Source organism: Megascapheus bottae, chromosome 8 (assembly GCF_031878675.1).
Source record: "Megascapheus bottae isolate mThoBot1 chromosome 8, mThoBot2.hap1, whole genome shotgun sequence".
NCBI lineage: Eukaryota > Metazoa > Chordata > Mammalia > Rodentia > Geomyidae > Megascapheus > Megascapheus bottae.
Genome location: NC_143516.1, coordinates 39,473,047 through 39,495,465, shown reverse-complemented (window position 1 = coordinate 39,495,465; position 22,419 = coordinate 39,473,047). Strand labels below are relative to the sequence as shown.

At 39.8% G+C, this 22,419-nt stretch overlaps 1 protein-coding gene across 7 annotated transcripts in view; it reads left to right on the top strand.

The window, feature by feature from the left end:
- Positions 1-22,419, top strand: part of Afg1l (AFG1 like ATPase) — a 153,781-nt gene that overhangs the window by 5,021 nt on the left and 126,341 nt on the right. For 4 of the 7 annotated variants that reach the window (XR_016536480.1, XM_090338340.1, XM_090338341.1 and 1 more), the window contains exons 2-3: positions 11,165-11,388; positions 18,517-18,568. Coding sequence is in view for 2 of the 7 variants with exons in the window: in XM_090338335.1 (XP_090194461.1) it covers positions 11,165-11,388; positions 18,517-18,568 (276 nt within the window). In the remaining 5 variants the exon portion in view is untranslated. Of the gene's footprint in view, positions 1-11,164; positions 11,389-14,178; positions 14,266-18,516; positions 18,569-22,419 lie in introns of those variants that run through there. The other 3 variants (XM_090338338.1, XM_090338337.1, XM_090338339.1) reach the window with 3 other exon arrangements.

The following is a 22,419-nucleotide window of genomic DNA, read 5'->3' as shown; positions in this document are numbered from 1 at the left end:
TATGCGTTTCTGGTGGTTAATTAGAGATAAGAGTCTCAAGGTTTTAATTGCCTGGCTGGCTTGGAACCACAATCTTCAATCTGAGCCCTCTGAAAGGATTACAACCATGAGCCACGAGCACCCATCTAAATTGAAATTGTTTTACTCCAGGCATTTTGCTTCAAATCTTTATTTAGCCACTGTGATGTACAAGGTTCTTAACACAACAAATGAACTCATTAATGCATTAGGATCTAGAGACTTCTCAAGTGTTTAGAACTGTGCAGGAGGAAGCCTTGCTAGGTAAGGGAGGGGGGTTGTTTACTTTTTTTTGGTCATAATTTATAAATTTTTATAGAGAAACTGGGAACTCACACCTATAATCATAGCTACTGAGGATTCTGAGATTGGAGAACTGAGGTTCCAAACCAGTCTGGTCAGGAAATTCATAAGACTTACCTCAACCAGCAAAAAGCCAGAAGTGAAACTATGGCTCAAGTTGTAGAGCACTAGTCTTAAGTGAACAAGCTCAGAGACAGTGCCAGGCATGAAGCATCTGAGGGAATTTTTTTTGGGGGGGGGGTCTATGAAGGAGAGCAAGTAGATAGAGAAAAGCTGGGTAGGTGAGATTCCATCCATTACAAAGGGCTCTTGAACTCAAGGTGATACTGGTGGAGGTTTCTTATAGAAGATCTGTTTTATCAAGCTTACTAGCTTACTCTTTTTTAAATTTTTGGTCAGTCGTGGGGCTTGAACTCTGAGTTCTGTCCCTGAGCTGTTCAGCTCTACCACTTGGAGCCATAGTGCTACTTGTATTTTCTGGTGGTTAACTGGAGATAAGAGTCTCATAGACTTTTGTGCCTGGGCTGGCTTTGAATCATGATCCTCAGATCTCAGCCTCTGACTACGATTATAGGCATGAGCAACCAGCACTTGGCTCAAGCTTACTCTTGGGCCTGAAAAACAGGAATGATTGGATGGGGAAATAATTGGATGCTAAATGATAATTTAGGGAGAAAGTTGATATTAGGGGCCTGACTTAACTGCTGAGGTGATTACTTAACTGAGGAGACCAGCATATCAAGGGAACCCCAGAACCTTTCCCTTTCTCTCTTTCTTTTACCAGTCCTGGAGCTTGAACCGAGGGCCTGAGCACTATCCCTGAGCTCCTTTTTGCTCAAAGCTAGCACTCTACCACTTGAGCCACAGTGCTACTTTTGACTTTTTCTGTGTATGTGGTACTGAGGAATTGAACCCAGGGCCTCATGTATGGTAGGCAAGCACTCTACCACTAAGCTACATTCCCAGTCCACCCCAGAACCTTTAGTTGGTAGGATTAAAATCCTGGAGAAGATAAAAGAAGCATTAGTATCCACATAGGCTTCTTGGTTTGGGTCATTTAGTTTAGAGAAATCAAACTAAACCAAACTAAACCAATTAAGAAAGTAAGTTTAGAAACATTTTGTTTTGTTGAAGGGATTCAATTTTGAGTTTATTAAAATTGAATAGATGGTTCCAGGTAAATTGCCTAATTAGTTGTATGATGCAGGAAGACTTGAAGGTGAAGCTGAAAGAGGAGACCCTGAGAACCAGGAGAATGGAATAATGAGCCTGATAATATTTATAGAAGGAAAGCAGAAGAAGCTGAGGATGAGTCCTTGAAAAAAAGTCACATTATTGGAAGAGGGCAGAGAAGACAGAACTAGAAATATCAAGGAAGCAAATGTTTATAGGTTTTCTAAAATGTAAGAATTATGTTTAAAGTAGCATTTTATTTATTTAGTCTGTTATTGGGCTTGAACTTCAGGCCTGGGTGCAGTCCTTGAGATCTTTAGCTCAAGGCTACCACCCTACCCCTTGAGCCACAGCGCCACTTCCAATGTTCTAGTGGTTAATTAAAGATAAAGAGTCTTACGGACTTTAGTGCCCCGGATGGCTTTGAACTGTGACCCTCAGGTCTCAGCCTCCTGAGGTAGCTAGGATTACAGGCTTGAACCACGGCCTGGCTAAAGCTGCATTTTATTAAAACTAGCCAACTTAGGGATCATATCTTGGAGAGGAAAGAGTATATGAAAATGAGCTTCTCCTCCCCCTCCTCGAGGGCTTAAACTTAGGGCCACCCAAGGACAATTTTCAAGACTGGCACACAAGACTGGTGCTTTACCATTTGAGGCACATCTGTACTTCCAGAGTTTTGCTGGTTAGAGATAAGATTCTCATGGAGTTTTCTGCCTGGGCTGGTTTGTAACCTCAAGCCTCAGATCTCAGCCTTGTAAATAGCTAGGATTACTCATGAAGCTACCAGCACCCAACTGAACATAAGTCATTTCTTAGTGCTAGGATCTTTCCAACTCCTTTAGTTCTTCATGAAATATAGGGTAAATTGTTACAAATTATAGTCAGCTTACTGAGCTGTAGAAGTGTATAATTTATTCCTTCTATCTAACAATAATTCTTTTGAGGCAGGGTCTCACAAAATACCCTCATAATTCTTCTACAATGGTGTTCATAGTGCTAGTATTACAGGCATGCACAACCACACTAGGTTCTAACTGTATTTGATGCTCATTGTTTGGCTTTCCCTTACTCTCTACCCATCTCTCCCTTTCTTATATTATAGTAACAACTATTTAGTTGGTATGAAAATCATCTTTGAGTTTTCATAGAACATATAGTATTTGGCCAGGCACAGTGGCTCACATCAGTAATCCTAGCAACTTAGGAGGCTCAGATCTGAGAATCACAATTCAAAGCCAGCCTGGGCATTAAACTCTGTGAGATTCTTATTTCCAGTTAACCACTAGAAAACCGGAAGTGGCTCAAGGAGTAGGATGGTAGCCTTGAGCTGAAGAGCTCAGGTACAACACCCGGGCCCAGAGTTCAAGGCCCATGACTGACAAAAAAAAAAAAAAAAGAACATACAGTATTTGTCTTTAGTGCCTGGCTTACTTCACTTCCTTCAGTTCTATCCATTAACAAATAACTTTTATTATAGTTTTCTTATTTGTTGTATATTTAGATCAATGCATTTATTATGTGTTTTATTGTATACACACACAAGCATACAAGCCTATATATGCTTGCTTGAGGTTTTTTTTTTTTTTTTTTGTGCTAGTTCTGGGGTTTGAACTCAGGGCTTAGTCACTGTCCCTGAGCTTTTCTGCTCAAGAGGAGTGCTTTACCACTTGAGTCCTAGTTCTACTTTTGGCTTTTGGTGGTTAATTGTAGAGAAGTCTCATGAATTTACCTACCTGGGCTGGGTTGGAACTATGATCCTCAGATCTCAGCCTTCTGAGTCGCTAGGACTTACAGGCATGAGTTGCCAGTGCCTAGTATATGCTTTCTTTCTTTTTTCATTTTTTTTTTTGGTTCTGGGACTCAAACTGTAGCATCTTTTTTGCTCAAGGCTAGTGCTCTACCACTTGAGCTACAGCATGAGTTCTGGCTTTTTGTGTGATTGTGTGATTAATTGGATATGAGTCTCAAGGACTTTCCTTTCCAGGCTGGCTTTGAACTGAGATCTTTAGATCTCAGCCTCCTGAGTAGCTAGGATTATAGGTGTGAGATACTGGTTTTGAGTGCTATATACTTTCTTTTTTGGTACTAGGATTTGAACTCAGATTCTCACACTTGCTAGGCTGGTGCTCCACTAATTGAGCCTTCTCTAGTCCTGTTCTTTTGATGTTTATTTTGGAGTTTGAGACTCCTAGACTTTTCTGCTTGGGTTGTCTTGTACTATCGTCCTCTAGATTTTAGACTCCTGGGTAATTAGAATTATAGTGAACCACTGGTGCCTGGCTTTTGGTTCTCTCTCTCTCTCTCTCTCTCTCTCTCTCTCTCTCTCTCTCTCTCTCTCTCTCTCTCTCTCTCTCTCTCTCTCTCTCTCTCTCTCTTTGCGAGTCCTGGGCTTGAACTCAGGGCCTGAGCACTGTCCTTGGCCTTTCTTAAGGCTAGAGCTCTACCATTTGAGCCTTAGCACGACTTTCTATTTATGTGGTGCTTGAGGAATTCTTCGTGCATGCTAGGCAAGCACTCTACCACTAGGCCAAACTCCCAGCCCCTGTTTGATTCTTGAAATAGTGTCTTGCTAACCTCCTGCCTCAGCCTATTGAATGCTGAGTTTAGGTAATGTATCACTATACCTAGCCTTGCAATTGTGTGTGTGTGTGGTGGGGGGGGGATCATGGGGCTTGAACTCTGCCTGGACGCTCTCCCTGAACTCTTCAGCTCAAGGCTAACACCCTACCCTTGGGCCTGGGTATTGTCCCTGAGCTCTTCAGCTCAAGGATACCATCACCCCTTACTCTTAAGCCAAGCCCCATCCGTTTTCTAGAGGTTAATTGGAGATAAGAGTCTCAGGTCCTTTTGTGCCTGGGCTGCCTTTGAACCTTGATCCTCAGATCTCAGCCTCCTGAGTAGCCAGGATTACAGGTGTGAGCCACTGTGCCTTGCTCCTATCCTTGAAATTTTAAACATAACTTTGATAGATCCTATTTTAATATTCTCATTTACATGTAGATGAACATATATAGTTTAAAACTGATACAATCTATCAATTACTTTATTTTCTTTATCTTTTGAAAGAAAATGGTCCCCTCTAATCTCATTATTAAATAGTATAGGAGCTGGATGACTATTAAGACTTTATTCAGTATGCCAGGCCATTCCTACATAATTACTTCAGAATAGCTTTATTCAAATTTTGACGCAGTATTTTACTGATTTGTTATCATGAAATTTAAAGTACTTTTTTTATTTTATGCATTGGCATATTTAAGATTGCTGGCTTCTAAAGGAGAGGAATGATAACCAGGAAGTGTTTAGTTTTAATTTTCATAATTTTTCTATTTAAATCAAAAGCACCATTTTAAAGCCCCTAAATCAGCCTTTTATAAATAAGGTAAATCATCTTGTGATGCATTCTTTGATGATGGCTTATGTTGTTTTTCTAAAGAAAAGCATTTAATTAAGATTTGATTTTCTCCTATTCTTTACTTTGTTTATCCTTCACTTAATCAAACACAGGTCTTCAATGTCACTGTTAAGTCTTGACTTTTGGGGTCACTGATGACCACTGTAGTTTTCCAAAAGGCAGAGGAATATTTATCTTTTGGGTGTGAGTAGAAGATAACAAAGCATAAATGGGCTGTCAACATAAGTTTTTACTCCTGTAGAACATTTTCTGGTCAGTGGCTACTGTTTACAGTTGGGTAAAATCAATACAAATGTATAAATAACTCATGAATACTTTGCTCACAGTATTTGAATGGATGTTTAATAAATATGCATTAAAATCTAATTACAGTAATGAAGTTTACAGCTGAAATTTTAATCCAGCCCTTTAGAAATATTAAATGTGCTTTTCCTGATTGTGCATTTTTCTCACAGCAGTTGGGTAAACATTTTAAACTAGAAATATAAATTCCTCATATAGTTTTGATTTCATTTAACTAAGCATGTGTTCTTTTTGAAAACAGTCTTATTTCCCTTCACGAAGAAGTAAAGCCTCTTTATTCCATAATTATTTTTTTTAAGAATTTTGATTAGTCTGCCTTAGGACTCTTGAATATATGGGAGACCAGATAACTACTAAAACTGTATAGTCTCACTATATATCACAGGCTGGCCTCAATTTTGAACTCATTTTGTAACTGCTTGGCTTATACTCAGAATGCTCTTACCTCAGTCTCTCCAGTGTTGAGATAATAGGTATATGTCCCTAAGCATAACATTATGCACTCAAATTCCCAAGTGCTTTCTTATTTGTCTTTAGGATTCAATTTCAGCTGTTGATCATTGCAAGGCCTTGTCCTACCTGATTTCTTCATACTTCCTCAAGAGCTCTCTCTTGTTTTTCTTTGCTCTCTGCTTTATTTCTTTGCTGCTTTGAACTTCGTTCATTTTCTCAAGTGTGCTATATATTCTTGTGTTTTTGAGCTTTCTGGCAAGGCTAAGTGTACCTCCTCCCTTCCTTTGCTGGCTCTTTTGATGTTTTGATTCCATTTTGTCATTTTTTTTCATGATTTCTTGTTAGTATCCTTCCTTAACTCAGGTCATTATCTTTGGCTCTGCCTTCTCAGGCATCTGTTTATCTTGATGTCTTGAATATTGTAACTACATTCAGAGCTCACCACAGATTATATTTGTAGATTTTAGCACAGAGCTTTTTAAATTCTTTTGTGTGTGGGGAGGGCGGGGATAGGTCTTGGGGCTTGAACTCTAAGCCTGGGCACTGTCCCTCAGCTCTTCAGCTCAAGGCTGCCACCCTACCCTTAAACCACAGTCCCACTTCCCATTTTCTAATGATTAATTGGAGATAAGAGTCTCAAGGCTTTGTAGTGCTTGAGTTGGCTTTGAACCTCAATCCTCAGATCTCCGATTCCTGAGTAGCTTGGATTATAGGCGCCTGGTTTCTCTAATTTATTTTACCAGACCTGGGCTTGAGCTCAGGGCCTGAGCACTGTCCTTGGACTTTCTCAAGGCTAGAGCTCTACCACTTGAGCCTCAGCACCACTTCCGGCTTTTTTCTATGCATGTGGTACCTAGGAATCAAACTGGTCTTCATGCATGCTAGGCAAGCACTCTATCACTAGGCCAAACTCTCAGCCCCTCTATAATTTCTTTTACCTCAGACTGTCTGATCTCTTTCTACATCCTGAGCAGCTGGGATTGTGGGTATGGGCTATTTAGCATGGCCAAGATAATCAAGTTTTTAAACTTAAACGCAGTTTAATACAATTTTTTTTTTATCTGTCCTGAGACTTGAACTCAGGGCCTAGGCACTGCCCTTGAGTTTTCTCAAAACTAGCACCCTACCACTTACTTGAGCCACAGTACCACTTCTGTTTGTTTGTTTGTTTGTTTTTCTTTTCTGTGTCTGTGGTACTAAGGAATCAAACCCAGGGCTTTGTGCATGCTAGGCAAGCACTCTACCACTGGGCCAAACTCCAGCTTGAAATCCCAGTTTTGAGAAGAAATCTTAAGGTGATAAAATGAAGACAAAGAATTTAGCTTTTTTGGTTTACATAAATGCATTTCCTGATCTATTGTTGATGAAATCTATTAAAGCTCTAGCTAGCCTTGAATTTGTTGTCCTCCTGCCTTAGTCTCTTGTGTAGTCGCTAGGATTACAGGCATGCTCTATCATGACCTGCTGTTGGTTTCTTATGATTTCTTAATTATTCATTTTAGTTGGTAACAACACTTTGAGATAGCCAGAATAATCACCAATTATATTGAACATTTCTGGATATACGGTTCTCCAGGAATGAATGCAAAATTTTTTTCCTTAAAAATTGCACATTTACATGGACATATGTCATCTCCTATATCTCCAACTTTCCCCCCTATAATCTGATAAGAAATCTTTACAGAAAGACACCTTTAACTCCTTCACCCCCTCCCTCTTCCCCTCTAAGAGTCTTATAGACTTTCTTACCTGGGCTGGTTTCTAATCCACTTTTAAAACATAACTATATAATAATGTAGATGTAATTCACATATTATATAATTCCCAATTGCTTTCATTTTTTTGGGGGGGTACCAACACTAAGGGTTGAACTCAGGCTTTTTATTTTTCACTCAAGGCTGGTGCTCTACCACTTGCAGTTCTTGCTTTTAATTATGGCTAGCCCAGACTGGCTTTAAACTGTGACCCTCAGATTTCAGCCTCCTGAGTAGTTAGGAAGTTAAGATTATAGGCCACTGATACACAACTTTGCTTTTACTTCTTTTTTTCTTTTTTAAAAATTTATTGTTTTTGAGCCAGTACTGGGGTTTGAATTCAGAGCCTCATTCTCTGGTTTGATTTTAATCTCTCAAGGCTTGTACTTACTACTTAAGCCCTATGGCTTAAGTTCTTTGCTGGTTATTGGAAATAAGAGTCTCTCAGATTTGTCTACTTGAGCTAGCTTTGAACTATGATCTTCAGACTTCAGCTCCTGAGTAACTAGGATTGTAAGCATAAGCCTTTGGTACCTGGCTGCCTTTCCTTTTAATTTTATTTCAAGACAGGGTTTCAATTATCTAGCTGGCTTTGAATTTAGGATCTTCTTGCCTTAAACTCCCAAGTAGTTGGTGCACAGATGCGTACCACATGCTACCTCTAACTTAAACTTGTAGCAGGTAGGCTATGGAGTGTGTACTAAGGGCTTTCTGAAACTTGGTTTTGGAGAAGCAGTGGAATAAGGTATAAAATTGAGGTGTCAGGAAAAAAAAATAGTGTAGACTTTTTAGGCTTCCACCGTCTTCCATTTATGTTTGTAGATAGTGTGTGGTACTTCAGAATGGCATTTTCCCACTGTCCATTTGGAGTACAATACGACAAATTAATACAAATCAAAATAATATGGCAGCAGCATCACATAATTTGTGTACACTGATGTAGTAACAGATTTAATTTAGTGCAGCTTTTGAGAAGCCTTTTGTATTTCAATTTATACAGCTGCTATCCAAGGGCTAAGCTGGCCAATCTCTCAGCTCAGCCTTGAGATTCTTGCCGACTGCTTCTGTTTTTATAATTGCTGGCTAGCTCAGTGAATGATCTATCTTCAGTACACCTTGGTTTTCTTTTTTGAAAAAATGAGAAGAAAGTATATACTACTGACTAAAGATGTTAGAAAATAAAAACAGATGTGAGGGATTTTAAGTTTCCCAAAAGCAGATGCCAAAAGAAACAACATACTTTGTCCCTAGTCCTGATAGTTCATATGAATAACTCCTTGAAATGAGACAGCTTGCAATTATAAACAGGGCTATGAAGACTAGAAGTAGCTGCTGCATTTGACCACAGTGCTTTAGGGGACTTTGGCAGAAGTCTGATCACAGTGGGCTGAGAAATGAGCAGGATATGGGGGTGAGACCACAAAAAGTAGAGATCCCTGCGGTGAAAGGAAGGAGGAAGACGGTGAAAGGAAGGAGGAAGGCCGTATGTTTTATGACGATTGGATCAAGGCTTTGCTATTATTATTAGTGTTTTCTAAAAAGATGGGAAATGGTTGAGAGAAAGAAAGAGCTAGTAGAAGAAGCCAGGCATGGTGGGGCTCATGCCTATAATCCTAGCTACTCTGGAGACTGAGATATGAGGATCAAGGTTCAAAGCCAGCCTGGCACAAAAGGACCTGAGACTCTTATCTCCAATTAACCTCTGAAAAAACCCAGAAGTGTGGCTTGGCTCAAGAGTAGGGTAGCCTTGAGCTGAAGAGCTCAGGGACAACACCCAGGTCCAGGGGTAGTGGGTAGTCTTGAGCTGAAGAGCTCAGGGACAGCGCCCAGACTGCCCAGACCCTGAGTTCAAGCCCCAAGACTGACAAAAACAAAAGAAAAGACCTAGTAGAGGTGGTTAATGCGGGGAATGAGATTTCTGAACATGTAGGAAGGGCATTAAAAAATATTTAAAGAGATGGGCCAAGAGCATGGCCTAGTGGTAAAGTGCTTGCCTAAGCATGCATGAAGACCTGGGTTTGATTCCTTGGTACCATATACATAGAAAAAGCCAGAAGTGGTGCTCTGGCTCAAGTGGTAGAACCCTAACCTTGAAGAATGCCCAAGGAAAATGTTCAGACCCTAAGTCTAAGCCCCAGGACTGGCAAAAAAAAAAAAATCTCTATCTCTATCTATCTATCTATCTATCTATCTATCTATCTATCTATCTATCTATTGATTGGCTAGGCTCAGTGATTTACAATTGTAATCTCAACTACTGGAGAGGCAGAGGGCAAGAGAAATGAAGTTTGAGCAAACCTAGGCAATTAGTTACTAAGACTATTTCCAAAGAGCAAACTAGTTGTAGTGGTTCATGACTGTAATCCTCCCTATGTAGTGATAGAAGGATCACAGTCTAAGACCAGCCTAGGCAAAAAGCACAAGCCCTATCTAAATATAACTTAAGGCATAAAGGGCTAGAGGTATGGTCCAAGTGGTAGGTCCTTACTACAAACACCAATACTATATTTAAAAACTCAAGCAGCTGGGCAAAGTGGCTCATGTCTGTAATCTTAGTTACTCAGGAGACTGAGACCTGAGCCTTTTATCTCCAATTAACCACCAGAGAACTGGAAGTGGCACTGTTGCTCAAGGGGTGGAGTGGTAGCCTTGAGCTGAAATGCTCAGGGACAATGCCAGGCCTAGAGTTCAAGTCCCATGACCAAAAACAAAACAAAACAGAACTTCAAAAAGAGAGAAAGAAAGAAAGAAAGAAAAAAGGAAAGACAGAAGAAAAAAATCTGGATAGCTATTCCTGAGCATTGTTAGACAAGTAGGTTCTGTATATTTCACTGCCCTTCATAAGTCTGTACATATTGTTGCCCTGATTGCCTCTACCAGTCACAATCATTGCACTTTTTTTTTTTTGCCAGTCCCTGGTGCTTGAACTCAGGGCCTGAGCACTGTCCTTGGGCTTTCTCAAGGCTAGAACTCTACCACTTGAGCCACAGCACAAATTCCAGCCTTTTCTTTTTCTTTCTTTTTTAATTTTATTTTTTATTGTTGGGGTAATATATAGAGGGGTTACAGTTACATTTGCCACATAGTGGGTGCATTACTTTTCACACATTGATACCCCTTCTCATGTTTTTGTCCCCATTTCCCCCACCTTCCCAATCATCTTGTTTTTCCCCCTTCTCTTTCCTGTTTCGAATAAGCAAATAAACTTATATACAATATACCAGGTAACAAAGTCAGATACAGTAACAATATAAGATTAACCAAAGGGCAACAAAAGAGAAGAGAAATAACATAATACATTAAGAACTACAATCATACCAGATAAAGCTCTTGTTTCCATATCCTAGGGATTCTTTCATTTAGTCTCATTCTATATAACCTTATGTACCTAGGTTTTGCGCTATTGTAATCCTAATCCTCCTACCAGATACATAGAAAAAAGCTGGAAATGGTGCTATGGCTCAAGTGGTAGAGCCCTAGCCTTGACAAAGCCTCAGGCCCAGAGTTAAAGCCCTAGGACTGGTGAAAAGAAAAAAAAAAGAAAGAAGGAAAGAAAAAAAGAAAGCAAGGAAGGGAAAGAAGAAAAGGGTGGGTGAGGGCATTGCACAGTGGTAGAACATATATTTAATGTACATGAAACCCTAGGTTGAATCCCCAGCACCAAACGAAGTATTTGGGGTACTTGCGCTATGAAATATAGTAATTTAATGAAGTCTAAAATGTTATATGTTTTTGTTTATAGCTTATACAGTTCAGACATTGGATAACATCGCCTCATCTGCTACCACTGAAGCCCATTCGAAAGCTTTGGCTATTTGCCAAGGACCCCTGGACCATTATGACTTTCTGATCAAAGCTTGTGAGCTAAAGGATGATGAACATCAAAGAAGAGTCGTCCAGTGTTTGCAGAAGCTATATGAAGACCTTAAAGGGTACAGTGTAGAGGCAGGAGGCTTTTTGTCAAAGGTGAGGAGGTTTGTGTGACAGATGGAACAGTTAAAAGTGTAGGTATTGCTCAAAAAGGACTCAGTGCAATGGGTGTGATCATGAAACAGCTCAATAGTTTCCTATGTTTCTTTCTTTTTTTTCCTTTCTTTCTTTCTTTTTTTTTGTCAGTACAACTTCCGGTTTTCTGGTGATTAATTGAGATAAGAATCTCATGAACTTTTTAGTGCCTGAGATGGCTTTGAACCAGTGTCCTCAGATTTCAGCTTCCTGAGTAGCTTGGATTACAGGTATCCTATCAGTTTCTTTAAAGGAGTGTTGTCAGCTTTTCATGTTCCACAGTTTGTTTTCTTCTTCATGGATTCAGTTTCATAGGTGATTAAAAAACGAGTCCAATCTCAGCCAAAATTTTGACACAATTCTATGCTTTTCTTCCAGCTTAGATCTGGGAGTAGTTGTGGAGAAAGCAGTATGATGTTTCCTTTTTAGTAATGTGTGTGTGTGTGTGTGTGTGTGTGTGTGTGTGTGTGTGTGTGTGTGTATGTGTGTGTGTGTGTGTGGTATTAGGGTTTGGATTCTGGGCCTTGTGCTTGCTAGGCTAACGGTCTACTACTATTGGGCCAGCCCTTTTTTTAATTTTGGTGCCAGTCTGAGGCTTCAATTCAGGGCCTACTCACAGACCCTGAGCTTTTGTGCTCAAGGACAGCACTACTGCTTGAACACTACTTCTTGGTTTTTTGGTTATACATTGGAGGTAAGTGTCTCATAGGCTTTCTTGCTTGGGCTGGCTTCAAATTACATCTTCAAATCTCAGCCTCTTTGGTGGCTAGGATACAGATGTGGGCCTCTGGTGCCCAGCTAAGTTGTTGTTTTTGTCTTTCTCCTTTACTTGTCTTGCTATCTGAAGCATGAGAGATAGGAAAGAGTAGAGTATCACATCAGGGTCTTAGGTACCTAGTCAGCTGCTGGACCCTGTTTTTCTTTTAAGATAATCCCTGCATGGTTTGAGGTCAAGTGGTTGATTACCTATCAAGTACAAAGCTCTAAGTTACAATCCCAGTACTGAACTGGGAATGTGGCTTAGTGGTAGAGTGCTTGCCTAGCACTCAGGAGGGCACACAGGAGGCCCTGGGTTTGGTTTCTTTGTACTACACAAACAAAAAATTAATAAAATTAAAAAAAAAACAGTAGTAGGAAAAACCACTTCCTATATGGCCATGACTCATGAATGGGCTTAGGGTGTGTGTAGAAGGGAAAGGGTTGCTTCCTCTGTCTCCACTGAACTTTTGCTGAAATTCTGCCACTGTAGGAAACTCTCATTCCTTATCCAATTAGTAAAGTCAATGTCATCAGTGTCATCAACTTTAAATTATAAGGGATGTTAGTAGTAATAGGAACTATAATCTGATTCAACCCAAGAAATCAATTCTTTTTTAATTTTTTGATCAGCCGGGGGCTTCAACTCTGGGCCTGAGCTCTTTAGCTCAAAACTAATACCCTACCACTTGGATCATAGCACCACTTCTGGTTATCTGGTGGTTAACTGAAGATAAGAGTATCATGGATTTTCATGTCTTTGAACCTCAATCCTTAGATCTCAGCCTCCTGCATAGCTAGGATTACAGGTGTGAGCCACCAGTACCCAGCTCCCATTTCTTCTCATTTGACTGGTCACCATTCTTCCTCTTCTTCTAAGCCAAGTTTTTTGTTTTTGTTTTAAAATTTTTGCTTGTGTGGTAAATTCTCTAGAACACATTGCTGTACATCCATGGCTCACATCTATAATCCTAGCTACATATAAGGATGAGATCTGAGGATTACAGTTTAAAGCCATCTTAGGCAGGAAAGTCTATGAGACTCTTAACTCCAATAAACTATTTAAAAAGCTGTAAGTAGAGCCATGATTCAAGTAGTAGAGCAAAAGCAGCTTAGGGACAGTGCCAAGACCCTGAGTTCACATTTCAGGAGCACCATTAAAAACAAAAAACACAACAAAAAAAGTCCACACTCATACTGCATATCATATATCAGTACTTTTGGGTTATATTTTCCTTTTTTTTTTTTTGCCAGTCCTGGGGACTGAACTCAGGGCCTGAGCACTGTCCTTGGACTTTCCTCAAGGCTAGTGCTCTACCACTTGGGCCACAGCACCACGTCTAGCTTTTCTATGTATGTGGTACTGAGTCTTCATGCATGCTAGGCAAGCACTCTACCACTAGGCCAAACTCCTGTCTCTTTCTCTTTCTTTCTTTCTTTCTTTCCTTCTTTCTTTCTTTCTTTCTTTCTTTCTTTCTTTCTTTCTTTCTTTCTTTCTTTCTTTCTTCCTTCCTTCCTTCCTTCCTTCCTTCTTTCCTTCCTTCTTTCTTTCTTTCCTCAAGATCTGGGTACTGTTTGCTTTTTTTGCTCAAGGCCAATACTCTACCACTTGAGCTACAGCTCTACTTCCAGCATTTTAATTTTAATTTTAGTTTATTATCAGAGTAATGTATAGAGAGGTTATAGTAGTCAGGTCGTGGATACACTACTTTTTCACATTGATACCCCTTCTCATGTTTTTGTCCCTGTTTCCCTTCCCTACCCCTTTTAGCATTTTTAGTAGGTTAGTAGAGATAAGAGTCTACCAGATTTTTCTGCCTGGGCTGGCTTTGAACCATGATCCTCAGATCTCAGACCCCTAAGTAGCTGGGGTTATAGATGTGAGCCATTGGCACCCAGCCCTTTTTGCCTTTGTCAAGTTTTGAATGATATGTCTATCTGGATTGTGATTCTTGTATTTACAGCTCCCATGTCACTAAAATGACAAGCACATACCACATTCAGAATTGATTGAGATGGGATCTCAAATTATATTCCTGGGTGTCTTTGAACTGCCATCCTCGTGAGTAGCTAGGACTACAGGTACAAGCGATTATTGTCTGGCTTGATTTTGTTTTAAATGCAGATATTTAAATATTTCAATATAGTGAACTGATCTTTTTTCTTTCTTTCTCTCATTGTAATCCTATAGAAACTTTCTTAAAAATGGAAGCTAGCATATCAATATGATATGCACCTACTTCACAGATTTATAAATCGTCCAGGAAGAATTGGTGGCAGATTATTATGCTGCCTTTACTTATAAGACAGTGCTTTTTCCTAGATACATAAAGCCATATAGTATGATGCTAAATGAAAGGACCTCTAGGATATAGAAACAAAAGCCATATAATGAGTGATTGTTGTCCTTAATGTACTATGTTATCTCTCATCTCTTTTGCTGTCTCTTGGTTATCTCATATTGTTACAGTATTTCACTTTGTTATCTGATATATTGGATATATTTGTATTTGGTTATTTGAAATTGGATAGGGAAGGGGGGAAAACAAGATGAGGGGTGGGGGAGAGGGGAGGGAAATGGGGACCAAGACATGAGAAAGGGTATCAATGTATGTGAATTAATGTACCTCCTATCTGGCAAATATAATGTAACCCTTCTTTTAATTACAATAAAAATATATGAAAAAAAGAAAAAAAAGACAGTGCTTTTTAAAATAAATATTTGAAGAAGTTATGAGCAGAGGACTAGGCCATATGTGTAGCAAACTATGAAGAATGAACATTCATAGACATTTTACTTTTGTTATGAAAAAAACTTACAACCAGGGTAATCTGACACATTTAATGTATGCATAATTGTTATTATGCTGTGAGGTAATTAGGCATAAATGGTAAGTAGTTCATGTAAATCACTATAATTAAAATTACTTTTACCCAGCCGAATCAAGCATTTCTAGAGTCAGGGAGGGAGGGAATTAAATAGCATATGGAGCAACTTTGCAGATCTTTTCCATTAATCAGGGGTATGTAGGCAGCCATGTTCTTTTCATCTCTTGGGAGGAGACTTCATAGTAAGGAAGTTGAGATTTGGGGTCAACTTACAGTCATGTATCACATAGTGTTTTTAGCAATCAATGATGGACTACATGTACAACAGTGGTCCCATCTGATTGCAAGAAAGCTGAAAAGTTCCTGTCACTTAGTAATGTAGCACAATGTATCATTCCTTGTTCTAAATAAAGTCTTCGTGAAGTCACTCTAGACAAAAAGATTTATGTTGGATGGTATTGGCTCATGCTATAATCCTAGCTACTCAGGAGGCTGAAATCTGCATAATGGCAATTTAAAACAGCCTGAGAAAAGTCCATATACTCTTGTTTTATCTACAACTATATAGCTAGCCTGTAGCCATAGGGTGGCAAGTTTTAAAGCCCTCCTTATGTAGGTAGGGTTTAGAAGGTAATTTTGCAAAGCAGCAGCATTAAAATATTTTTATTTCAAGGTAGTTTATGGATGCTAACATATAGTTCAGGTTGTTTTTTTTTTTTGCTTGTTTGTTTTTAAAGATCTTCATAGACACCTGAAGTGATCTACGTTTATTAAAAAGTCCATATTGAGAACAATATAATGCGAGATTATAAAAGATGTAATTATACTTAGCATTCCAGCTGGAATCATTGTCTCTGATTCTGTCATTTGGGAAGATAATAATGCAGTGGTAGGGGGAGTGGAGAGAAGCAGGAAAAGTAGTATTCCTGTATTTTCTTAAAAAATGTTTTTTAAATTGTTGGGATAACGTATAGAGGACTTATAGTTACATTCATCGGGTAGTAGGTGCATTACTTCTCACACATTGATACACCTTCTCTCATATTTTTGTACCCATTTCTCTCCTCCTACCCCCTCCCTATTCCTACATTTTCAACAAACTGAAAATAATACTTTTATCTTAACAGCAGCACCCTTATTATCTAATTGTCCTAATGGAAATTAGGCTGAAATAACAGGTGGTCAGACATCCAGAAAGAAGAGAACATATTTTATTTTATTATTTTTTTGTGGGTCATAGGGGTAGAACTCTGGGCCTGGGTGCTGTCATTGAGTTCTTCAGCTCAAGGCTACTGCCCTACCCCTGGAGCCATATCCCCACTTCCCATTTTCTAGTGATTAACTGGAGATAACAATCTCATTATTTTAGTGGTGGAGCTGGCTGTGAACCCTGATCCTCAGTTCTCAGCCTCCTCAGTAGCTAGGATTACAGGCATGAGCCACCCGGCAGAGAACATATATTTCAATTTATAACTTTGATGAGAACTACCTTGGATTATTTTGTTGTTATTGTTATTGTTTTGAGACAAGGTCTCATTCCATAGTCCAGGGTAGCCTCAAACTTTGGTTCTCCTGTGTCTGCCCCCCATTGCTGGTATTATGTACAGCTATTTGCCATCATGTCTAGCCTAGCAAGTATGAAACTTTGAGTCGAATTCCTAGTACTCTCTGAGAGAGAGAGAGAGAGAGAGAGAGAGAGAGAGAGAGAGAGAGAGAGAGAGAGAGACAGATGACAGATCAAGGGAGGGCTGGAGAGAGAGACAGAGCAGAAACAGGCTTCTTCTGAGGTATGGTCCTAGTGCTGTCCCCTTTTCTGTCTCATCAGGCCTCTGGTTTCCTCAGAGAACTAGGTCCTGTGTTTTCTTCTTTTCATGTAGGAGGTTTTCTTAGAGCTTGTATGCATGAAAAAAAATAATCTTCACACTGATGAGTATTTTGGTGAATTACACTGGAAATAATTTCATGCTTTTGTCATTTGTGATCCATGTCCCAAATCTGAGCTCACTATCATCCCAGAAGTTGACAGGATATTCTTAAAATCCCATGTTTAAAAAATTCAATATTGGGGGCTAGGAGTTTGGCCTAGTGGTAAGAGTGCTTGCCTAGCATGCACGAAGACCTGGGTTCGATTCCTCAGCGCCCCACATACATAGAAAAAGCCAGAAGTGGTGCTGTGGCTCAAGTGGTAGAGAAAGCCCAAGGACAATGCTCAGGCCCTGAGCTCAAGCCACAGGACTAGCAAAAAAAAAAAAAAAGATTAAAAATAAATCTTAAAAAAAAAAATTCAATATTGGGCTGGGAGCATAGCCTAGTGGTAGAGTGCTTGTTTAGTATGCACAGAGCTCTGGGTTTGATTCCTCGGTACCTCATACACTGAAAAAGCCAGAAGTGATGCTGTGGCTCAAGTAGCAGAGTACTAGCCTTGAGCAAAAAGTATCCAAGGACAGTGTCCAGGCCCTGAGTTCAAGTCCCAGGACTGGCAACAAAAAATTCAGTATTGTAATTTGGAATGGATCTTATTTCTTTTAATGTGTTGGACATGAGGTCCCCATAATCCTAGATATTCTTTCAGTTCTAGGAAAATCCCTACATTGTTTTGTAAGAAGCATCCTCTTTCCTCCCCCACCCCCATTTCTAAAAATTCTTTTTGTCACATGTTGGAACCACCTGTATTAATCTCATTTCCTTATTTATTTTTTCTCTTTATTTCTTTTCTTTTTCTTTTTTTTCTTTCTTTTTTTTTTTTTTTGTGGGTCATGGGGCTTGAACTCTGGGCCTGGACACTGTCTCTAAGCTCTTCAGCTCAAGGCTACTGCCCTACCCCTAGAGCCACAGCCCCACTTCCCGTTTTCTAGTGATTAATTGGAGGTAAGATTCTCATGTTCTTTAGTGTCCTGGCTGGTTTTGAACCTTGATCCCTTAGATTTCAGCCTCCCGAGTAGCTAGGATTATAGGCATGAGCCAACACCTCCAGCTTCATTTCCTTATTTCTTAACATCTTTTCTTTTTGAAAGTATTGGAGTTTGATCCTTATGCTTGCTAGCCACTTGAGCTACATCCCCTGGCACTTATTTGCTTTAGATATTTTTATGATACAATTTCATGCTTTTAGTCCAGATTTGGACTAGAATCCTCCTAACTCTTGGATTACAGGAATGCACTCCCATGCTTAGCTGTCTCTGATTTTTTTTTTTGTCTACTCTAAGTGCCTCATATAAGTAGAATTGTACAGTATTTGTCTTTTTGTGACTTATTTCAGCTAACAAAATGTTTCCAGGGTTTTTCCACATTGCAATGTATGTCAGAATTTCTGTCTTTTAAAGCTGCAAAATAATCTGAGTTCATAAATTTATATGAAGCTTTCTTATTTATTGTATATAATAATTATATATAATTGTAATACTATATAATATATTAATAATATTTAATCTATATATATCACAATATGTGATTCTGTTTGGTTATTTTCATGGCAGGGATTTATAATTTGTTTTTACTTTGCAGCTTTTTTCAAGGAGCAAACCTCCCAGGGGTCTGTATCTTTATGGAGATGTTGGTAAGTGTTAAAATAAATTTGAATGAGCCAATCAGAAAAGTTCCCAGATTCACTCAGGAATAATCTTTACTTCTCTTTCTTTCTTTCTATCTTTCTTTCTTTCTATCTGTCATTGTGGGACTTGGACCTTAACTCTGAGCCTGGATGCTGTCCCTGAGCTCTTCAGCTCAAAGCTACTACCCTACCTTGAGCCATGGGGCCACTTCTGGTTTTCTGCTGGTTAACTGGAGATGAGTCTCCTGGACTTTAGTGCCCTGGCTGGCTTTGGATTGTGGTCTTCAGATCTCATCCTCCTGAGTAGCTAGGATTACAGGCATGAGCCACTGCACCCCACCTATAACTTTCATTTCGGTTCTTGAATCCACCACCAGGAGGGAACAGGGTAAGGCAGGAAGAGAAGAGGCTGTTAACTTTCACTTTGACTTCTTGTAAGATGTGTCTGTAAAATAAAGCAGAAAAAGATACTACATTTGGTGCAAACATTATGTAAAATATAAAATGAGTTAATGTCTGGGAGGGAAATAGTCTATAGGTAGGCTGTATTATCACCCAGTGTTGTTGGCTTCAACTTTTTATTTAAAGCTGTTTTTCTTTTATTTGGGGGGGGGGGTGTCATTGGGCTTGAAGTCTGGCCTGGGTGCTGTCCCTGAGCTCTTCAGCTCAAGGCTACCAACCTAGCCCTGGGCCTGAGATCTGTTCCTGAGCTCTTCAGCTGAAGGCTACTGCCCTACCCTTGAGCCAAGCCCCACTTCCCATTTTCTAGTGGTTAATTGGAGATAGATAAGACTCCTGGTCCTTTTGTGCCTGGGCTGGCTTTGAACCTTGATCCTCAAATCTCAGCCTCCTGAATTAGCGGATTACAGGCATGAGCCACTGTGCCCCGGCTTAGAGCGGCTTAAAGCTGTTTTTCGTTTTAACCTTTATTTTCTATTCCTATTTCCATTCATAGTCCAAGCCTTAAATAACCTAGCTATTATTATGATTAATTTTGGGGCTGGTACTGGGGCTTGCACTCAGGCACTATTCCTTAGCTTTTTTGCTCAAGGCTGGTTACTTCTGGCTTTTTGATGGTTCATTGGAGATAAGAGTCTCTGTAACTTTTCTCCCTGGGCTGTATTTGAACCATAATCATCAGATCTCAAACCTGCTGAGTGGTTAAGATTACAGGTATGAGTTATCTGTGCCTGACTCTGTTATTACTTTTTAAGACAGTATCTTGGGGGCCAGGAGTTTGGCCTAGTGGTAAGAGTGCTTGCCTAGCGTGCATGAGACCCTGGGTTTGACTCCTCAATACCACATGTATAGAAAAAGACAGAAGTCGGGGGGAGGGAAGTGGGGACCAAGACATGAAAAAGGGTATCAATGTATGTGAAGTAATGCCCCTTCTATCTGATGAATATAATGTAACCCTTCTATTAATTACAATAAAAATATATGGAAAAAAAAAGAAAAAGACAGAAGTGGTGCTGTGGCTCAAGTGGTAGAGCTCTAGCTTTGAGAAAGCTCAAGGACAGTGCCCAGGCTCTTGAGTTCAAGCCCCAGGACTAGCAAAAAAAGAAAAAAGTGTCTTGCTATGCTGCTCAGATGGTCTCAAATTCCTGAGTTTAAGTGACCTTCCTGTCCCAGCCTCCCAAGGGCTGTGACTACTGACCTTCACTACCATGCCTAATGATGGTCTGTAACTTAGTAGTACTTTTAGTGTGTGAGTACCAACATTTTCCTTGTCTCCTATTTCTATTCATTGGCACATCATCTGAGCTTTGCTTTGAAACCAGCATGTGCAATGTAAGATATACCTCAAAAACCAACCAAACAAAAACATCAGCAATTAAACTTCGGATTTTCTAATTTGTTATTTGTTGTTCCATAGCCTTTCCTTGACCTCATTCTTCTTGAAATCTTCTATTTCTTGTTTCCAGACATTCTTAGCCCATTTGAGCTTTTTCTTTCTTTCTTTCTTTCTTTCTTTCTTTCTTTCTTTCTTTCTTTCTTTCTTTCTTTCTTTCCTTCCTTCCTTCCTTCCTTCCTTCCTTCCTTCCTTCCTTCCTTCCTTCTTTCTTTCTTTCTTTCTTTCTTTCTTTCTTTCTTTCTTTCTTTCTTTCTTTCTTTCTTTCTTTCTTTCTTGTGGGTCACGGGGCTTAAACTCTGGTTTGGGTGCTGCCTCTGAGGTCTTCAGTTCAAGGCTATGCCTTATCCCTGGGCCTGTGCATTGTCCTGAGCTCTTCAGCTCAAGGCTACCACCTACCCTTGAGCCAAGCTCCACTTCCCATTTTCTGGAGGTTAATTGGATTTAAGAGTCTCAGGTCCTTTTGTGCCTGAGCTGGCTTTGAACCTTGATCTTCAGATCTCAGCCTCCTGAGTAACTAGGATTACAAGTGTGAGCCACTACCCTTGCTTTAGTTATTTTCTAGGTTCTCAACATTTTTGTCAAGGACCAGCCTCAGGTTGTGATCCTTATACATATGCTTCCATGTAGTTTATAGGTATAAACCACAGAGACTTATTTGTTGATTAATGGTCTCACTAATTCCTTTTTCTTTTGCTCTCTCTCTCCCTCTCCCTCTCCCTCTCCCTCTCCCTCTCCCTCTCCCTCTCCCTCTCCCTCTCCCTCTCCCTCTCCCTCTCCCTCTCCCTCTCCCTCTCCCTCTCCCTCTCCCTCTCCCTCTCCCTCTCCCTCTCTCTCTCTCTCTCTCTCTCTCTCTCTCTCTCTCTCTCTGTCTTTTTGTTTGAGAAAGCCTCAAACCCTGATCCTTTTGGTATCTGCTTTCTGAAAAGCTGGACTAGAGGCATTAGCCACTGCATCTGGCCTCAAGTTCTGTTTTTGTTTTGTTTTGTTTTTGGTCATGAGGCTTGAAATCTGGACCTTGGTGCTATTCATAAGTTCTTCAGCTCAAGGTTAGCACTCTACCACTTTGAGCCACAGCTCCATTTCTGGCTTTCTGGTAGTTAAAGATAGGAATCTTAAGGACTTCTGTGTCTATGCTAGCTTTGATGTAAGTCTTCTGAGTAGCTAGGATTACAGGTGTGAGTGACTGGCATGTGGTTGGCCTCAAGTTCTTAAAAAATGATTACAGACTTAAAAATACCAAAGAATAAAAAAAAATCTATCAAAGGGTTGGGTACCATTGGCTCTCACTTGTAATTGTAGCTACTCAGATGGCTGAGATCTGAGGACTGAGGTTCAAAACCAGTCCAGTCAGACAAACCTGAGAAACTATAATCTCCAACTAACCAACCAAAAACTATAAGTAGAATTCTGGCTCTGGTTCAAGTAGTAGAGTTTCTTGGATGAAAAACCTAAGCAAAAGTGCAAGGACCCCTGAGTTCAGGCCCCAGTCACCTCTCTTTCTCTTGTGTCTCTCTCTTTTGTACCCCCCACCTTTCTACTTCACACACGCTATTAAAGAAGCTCATTCTTTACTCCCCCCCAACCCACACTTTAAAAAATAGCTCTAATTCTATTCTATTGTATTCTATTCAATTCAGGAATCTTTCTTAATTTATTGGGTAATTGGAATTTTGAGACCAATGTGAACTTATTTATACCATATGCTTATTAGTTTTCTATGCCTGAACCTTTGGATGCTACTTCTTGGCTTCCTGAGAACATCTTGCTTCCTGTATCTTTACTTCATGTTTAGTCAGTGTAAAAATCAGCAACTCTGTTTATCCTGTTACTTTAACCACTTAACCCCAGATGGCTAAGTAAAACTCTTTTAAAAAGAGCAACTAAGATGGGTGTGGTGTCTCAAAGCCTGTAATCCTAGCTTCTCAGGAGGCTGAGATTTGAGGATCCAATTTCAAAGCCAGCCCAGGCACTAAAGTCTCTGAGACTCTTTATCTCCAGTTAA